The following is a 6,909-nucleotide window of genomic DNA, read 5'->3' on the forward strand; positions in this document are numbered from 1 at the left end:
GGGTTTGAACCGCCAACCTTCTGGTTAGCAGTCAAGTGCCTTAGGCACTATGCCACCAGATTCATAGTATATTCAATATTCTTTGCTAACACCATAATTCAATTTTTCTCTGGTCTTCCTTATGCATTGTCCAGCTTTCCATGCATATGAGACTATTGAAAATACAAAGCTTAGGTCAGGAGGACTTAGTTCTCAAAGTGACGTCTTTGCTTTCAAGCACTCCAAAGATGTCTTTTGCAGCAGAATTGCTCAGTGCAATACATTGATTTCTTGATTGCCGTTTCCATGGGAATTGATTGTGGATCCAAGTAAAATGAAATCCGTAACAATTTCAATCTTTTCTCCATTTATCATTATGTTACTTATTGGTCAATTTGTGAAGATTTTCGTTTTCTTTATGATAAGATTTAATTCATATTGGAGGCTGTAGTCTTTGATTTTCATCAGTAAGTGCTTCAAAGTCCTCTTAACTTTCAGCAAGCAGTATTGTGCCATCCGCATATTGCAGGTTGTTAATGAGCCTTCCTCTAATCCTGGTGCTGTGTTCCTCTTCCTTTAGTCCAGGTTCTAGGATTATTTGCCCAGGATACAGACAGAATAAGTATAGTGGAAGTATACAACCTTGACATTCACCTTTTCTAATTTTAAATCACAATACCCACCTTGTTCTGTTCAAACTACTGCCTCTTGGATTATGTACAGGTTCCACAGAAGAACAGTTAACTGTTCTGAAATTTCCATTAATCATGATGTTAGCCATAATTTGTTATTATCCATGCAGTCAAATGCCTTTGCATAGTCAGTAAAACACAGATAAACATCTTTCTTTGCTTTCACCCAAGATCCATCTGACATCAGCGATGGTATCCGTTGTTCCACACCCTCTTCAGAATCCAACTTCAATTTCTGACAGTTCCCTGTCAGTTTACTGCTTCAACCATTTTTTTAATTCATCAAAATATTAGTTGCAAGTGATATTAATGATATTGTCCAATAGTTTCCACATCCTGTTGGATCACCTTTCTTTAGAATGTGCACAAATATAGATCTCTTCCAGTCACTTGGCCAGATGCATGTCTTCCAAAAATCTTGGCATCAACTAGTGATCACTTCCATCATTGGATCCATTTGTTGAAACATCTCAGTTGGTATTCTTTTACTTCCTGGCACCTTGTTTTTCACCAGTGCCATCAGTGTAGCTTGGGCTTCTTTCAGTACCATCAATTCTTGATCATATGCTGCCTCCTGAAATGGTTGAACATTGACCAATTATTTTTGCTATATTGACTTGGTACATTACTTCCATATTCTTTTGGTACATCCTGGGCTGTTCATTCAGTATTTTTTCCATAACAAAAACCAAACCAAACCCACTGCCATCGAGTTGATTCCAAGTCATGGGAACCCTATCAGACAGAATAGAAACCCCGTAGGGTTTCCAAGGCTGTACATTTTTATGGAAGCAAACTGCCTCATTTTCTCCTGCAGAGCAGCTGGTGGATGCACACCACCCACCTTTTGATTATCAGGCAAGTGCTTTAACCTTTTAACCACTACACCATCAAAATTCTTTATTTTACCCATAGAATCCTTCAGTATTACAATGTGAGGCTTGGATTTTTTCTTCAATTCTCTCAACTTGAAAAATGCCGAATGTATTCTTCCCTTTTGGTTCTCTGACTTCAGGACCTTGAACAGTTTGGTATAATACTTTAACTTTGCCTTTTCAAGCTGCCCATTGAAATCTTTTGTTTAGCCCTTTTACTTCATCATTTCTTCCATTCGTGTTAGCGACACTGTGTTCAAGAGCAAATTTTCAGTCTCTCTTGATATCCATTTTGGTCTTTTCTTTCTTTCTTAACCTTTTAGTGACCTTTGGGTTTCTTCATGTGGGATGTCCTTGATGTCACCCCACAGCTCGTGTGGTATTCTATCATTAGTGTTCAGTGTGTCAAATCTGTTCTTGAGATGGTCTCTAAATTCAAGTAAGATATGCTCAAGGTGGTACTTTAGCTCTTGTGGACTCATTTTCCTTTTCTTCAAATTCAGCTTCAACTTGCATATGAGCCATTGATGGTTGTTTTCACACAGCTGCTGGTCTTTTACTGACTGGTGATATTGAGCTTCTCCATCATCTCTTTCCATAGATAGAGTCAATTTTATCCTGTGCATTCCATCTGGTAAGGTCCACATGGATAGTCACCATTTATTTTATTGGGGGAGAGGGAGGTATTTGCAATGAATAGGTTAAAAATTCCATCATGCAATTTCCTACATCACTTCTGTGACCAAAGCCATATTTTCCAACTACTGATCATCTTTGGTTTTTTTCCAGCTTTCACATGCCAGTTGTAATTATTAATGCATCTTGATTGCAAGTTTAATCAATTTCAGACTGAAGAAGTTAGTAAAAGATCTTTAATTTCTTCATCTTTGGCATTGTTGGTAGATGTGAAAATTTGAATAATAGTACTATTGATGGTCTTCCTTGTAGACATACGAATCTTACCCTTTCACTGACAGTCCTTCGGGATAGATCTTGAAAAGTGTTTTTGACGATGACTGTGATACATTTCGCTTCAATTTGTCATTCTCACCACATTAGACCATTAGAGGTAGATGACCAGATCCTTCTTCCTATCTTTCTTGTCTGGAAGCTCCACTGAAGTCTGTCTATCAAGGGTGACCCTGCTGTTATTTGAAATACCAATGGCATAGCTTCCAACATTACAGCAACATGCAAGCCACAACAATACAACCAGTTTACAGATGAGTCGTGGCTTTAATATTGAAATGAAATTATTCTAGGAGCGCATGAAGCAATATTATAAGCAGATATTAAATGACAGTGAAAACTGTACATGAAATTTTGAGGCAAATGAGCTGTCAGAAATGAGTTTAACTTACTAGAATAAGTTTCCTGTAGGAAAAAGTTTTGATGTCATTTTGAAATAAAGAAAAGTATGAATTGGCCCAGAGAGTAGCCAAAAGAAGCACAAAAACTCATATATGCCTTGTACAGGCTAGCAGACATGTCTGTCTGACTTTTGCAAATATTTTCTATTAGCAAAGACTATAATTGACCTTCTGGCTTAACTTTAAGTTTGTATTAAGAGGCTACTTAGTGTAATAAATAGAGACATACATCGAAATCCTTTCTCCATTCACTGCACTATCACTTGAGCAGCTTAGCTTTCCAAGTCCTGGTTATGAGTAAGAAAGCTAATCTCATTTTTGAGGCTTTGATGTCTTAATCTGTGTACAATGTGTGTGGCACATAATAGGCTCTAAACAAACATTAGTCATCTTCCATTTGGTAAACTGTGACACTGCCATGTCATCAGGAAATATGTTAGGCTTCATTACCTCTATTTTAAGATCAAAGATAATAATATATAGTCTAAACATTGAATGTATGCTAAAGTAAATAATACTTTGTTTTAGTTGTTCAGCAATTGTTGTTCAGCATGTTTTCTCTGAGTGTTCAGGTGATTTAAAGAAGGATCAAGAAATGGTTCAAGGGTCAAGTAAAAATGTTGTCTTCTTGTCCTTAATACCACCTAATATGCTAGAAAGATATGGCCACAGAAATCATTGAGAAACAGGCAAAATGAAGGAGAAATGCCAGACTAGGGGCGGATTTATCAGGAAGTTAATGAGCTTATGTCTAGGACACCCTCAATTGCATAGGCTCCTTCTCAGGCCACATACTGATTTGTAATTTACATTCATTTCCTTAAAGAAGACCCTTCAAATCTCAAATTGGATATACTTTGGATCCCACAAAACCTGAATTCATTCTGATTACACTATCATGTAAAAGAAAAAAACATTAAAAATATTTTTTAAAGGATGAGCTCACCGTAGCAGGAAAAGTCAGGTTTTGCTTTTATTGACCAAATGATGATTTGTTAGTAACCCTGGAGCACAGATGCTCACATGCCCCTGATTAGAAGCTACTGTTGTCTTGAGTGCTGTCCAGTTGTTTCTGACTCAGCCAACACTGTGTTTAACCCTTGCTTATCTAGGAAGGCACTCCTCTCCAGCTAGCATCTGCCTAAGACCTACATGAAGAAGTAGGGAGAATGGAACCCCCTAGGAGTAAAGAATCTTATAGTTAGTTTATCTATATGTTTGATTTCTCACATTTTCAGGTGGGTAAAGAGGAGAGTAGACAGAGACATACATAATGAATTGAGGTAAGAGGGAGGGCACTGTAACATGAACATAGTAAGTAAGTCCCTGCTCTATAGTGAAAAGGGAGGACAATTTTTATGTAATCCTATTTTAATGCAATGCATCAGTCACATGAGAGAGACAATGTAACCAAATCATTTTGTGATGAAATAATTTTTAAGTTCTCTTTAATAATTATTCACCTAGCCCCCCCCCCCTAAAAAAAGTGCACATTCTGGAGTGAAAGATGGCTCCAGTTTATGTAAAGTGCCCATGAAGGTTCTGAGTGTAGGATATCAAGGAATAATATCCTGGTTATAACATGGTCTCAGTGTTGGTGACAGTGACCTCTGCATTGAGTATATAGTAGACTTTACAAGAATAAAATCCTTGTTGCATTTTAGGGGAAGCTGTATGTATGTGTAACGGTGACTGCAACAGTGGCGCAAGGTACTTAGTTGCATAGATGGCATTGTAGTCTTTTAAACATATTTACAAAGCTCATTAGAGTTGGAAACTAAAATGATATTTCAAAACAGTTATACATGCTATTGCTCCCCTTTGCAAAGAGAGGGTTTTTCTTTTTCCCCCTTGCTATTTATTTGCAAAAAGTTTTTACAAAATCTCTTCTTTCAAGGAATACTCTTCTCTTTTATTCCCCAAGTTACCTCTTTCTTGCTGATCACAGCATAATCAAAACTTACCTTCACGGCATTTTAAATTGCTCCCTAACCACTGAGTTGGATGTGTGTCTGGAAGGATAAATGAATTTTCTTTGGGATTTTTTTGTTTATGTACTGGTCAAAATAAGCCAACAGTTTGAATATCTAAAATGCTTTGAATACATGGAAATATTTTGTACCAATACAATCTTAGAGAGTATAAATTTAAGCAGGTCGGTAGAATCAGGGATGCTCAGAAAGGATGTTATTTTGGTGAAACTTGTTAAGTGTAATTCCACAAAATTTACTTGATTTTACTTTTTCAAAATTTTATAAGCTTCTCTTTCCCTCTTTCACTGATACAGATTCACATCCAGAGAACTGAAGGATGTGACCATATGACTTGTTCACAGTGCAACACTAATTTTTGTTATCGATGTGGGGAGAGATACCGCCAGCTCCGTTTCTTTGGAGACCACACATCAAACCTCAGTATATTTGGATGCAAATATCGCTACCTCCCAGAGAGACCTCACTTAAGGAGATTAGTTCGAGGGTCTGTCTGTGGTGAGTATCTGACATGACTTACAGGAGTCTCCCCTGGGAAGTAAGTATTAATAATAGAACTTGGGAACATGATAGGCATGATAATTCTGAACACCTGCTATATTCCAGGTAAGGCCTTTTCCCAAAAACAGGAGCAAGATAAGTTCTCTCTCAGATCAAAATGAAAAACTTAAATTTCTTAGCAGAACACTATTTATATGAGCAAGCAGATTTTGTTCTCTGAAAAACAAATTATCAATTACACTGTAAAAATATGAAGTCATTAGTTTTTTAAAATTTTTGAAATTCTATTGTAACTCATTTGACCAGAGGGACAATGCCACATTTATTTTTGCATGAACAGTACCTAACAGAGTATCTTCTACATGTCCTCAACTCAAGGAAGGAGCTTTGGTGGTGCTGTGGTTAAAGCGTTGGGCTGCTAACAAAAAGGTCAGCAATTCAAACCTACCTGCTGCCCCATGGGAGAAAGGTGAAGCAGTCTGCTTCTATAAAGATTTACAGCATTAGAAACCCTCTAGAGCAGTTTTACTCTGTCCTATAGGGTCACTAAGAGTCAAAATAAACTTGACGGCAGTGGCTTCCATTCATGGATGTTGTGCAGCACAATAAAGCATGGGATGGGACCTCCGGTAAGGTGGCGGAATAGGGAGAAAGACTGCACAGACCCTCTTCAACAAAGAAAAGGGGAACCAATTAACACAGACACAGAAGATAATCCTGGACCCCTGAGCCTTGAAAGGAAGTATATAGAAGTGGATTATACCCCAACTAGCAGAAGAATTTACATGAAAATACCAAAAAAGGAGACATACGGAGCTGCAGTCTGGCAGCTATCCTGAGCAAGCTTGATGGCACGGCACAGACAACTTGGAGAGTGCCAAGTGGTGGTAGGACCTAAGAATTAACCAAAAAGTCAGCCCTGCTAGCCAGGGACTGCACGGAGGACTGCTCTGGTGGCTGGAGAATAAAATGAGAAGCACCATTGAAGAGAAAGGTGGGGTGAGCTGTGGACTTTTGCCTCCCTGGAGGGCACCGCAATTTTGAATGTTTACAAGCAGCTTAACCATTTTGGATATTTAAAGAGACAGTGCTCTCTGAGATTCCAGGGGCTTAAGAACAGGTTCTGCTTGCCAGTAACCCCAAGAACACTCCGGACCTGGATGACTGAAAAGTTTTTTTTTGATGGTTATTCAGTTGTAATTTTTGTCTAATTGAGTGGGAGACAGCAATAGTCCCCATAAGACACAACTACACCCACACCTCCTGCAACTTCACTTACTGACCAAGAGCCACCACCTCCTTCTCCATCAATGGGCCAACAATAAAAAACCACCTAGAAGAGCCAGAATCACCTTTAGCTGCTCTTCACAAACAGTTAACAGAAATGTAAATACAACAATGCCACGATGTCTTGGAGACAACAGACCATCACAGTCCACACAAAGAAGCAAAATAAAGTGGTAGAAACAAGGGAACAGGATACAGATCCAGAACACATCCC

At 38.3% G+C, this 6,909-nt stretch overlaps 1 protein-coding gene across 1 annotated transcript in view; it reads left to right on the forward strand.

Annotated features, from left to right (window-relative positions):
* The window catches only part of RNF217 (ring finger protein 217), a 162,671-nt gene that overhangs the window by 134,717 nt on the left and 21,045 nt on the right, over positions 1-6,909 (forward strand). The window contains exon 4 of the mRNA XM_007946587.2: positions 5,204-5,405. Coding sequence (XP_007944778.1) covers positions 5,204-5,405 — 202 coding nt within the window. The remainder of the gene's footprint in view (positions 1-5,203; positions 5,406-6,909) is intronic.

The sequence above is a fragment of the Orycteropus afer genome, unplaced genomic scaffold (assembly GCF_000298275.1).
Source record: "Orycteropus afer afer isolate SDZICR_OR568_19922 unplaced genomic scaffold, OryAfe1.0 scaffold00167, whole genome shotgun sequence".
NCBI classification, from domain to species: Eukaryota; Metazoa; Chordata; class Mammalia; order Tubulidentata; family Orycteropodidae; genus Orycteropus; species Orycteropus afer.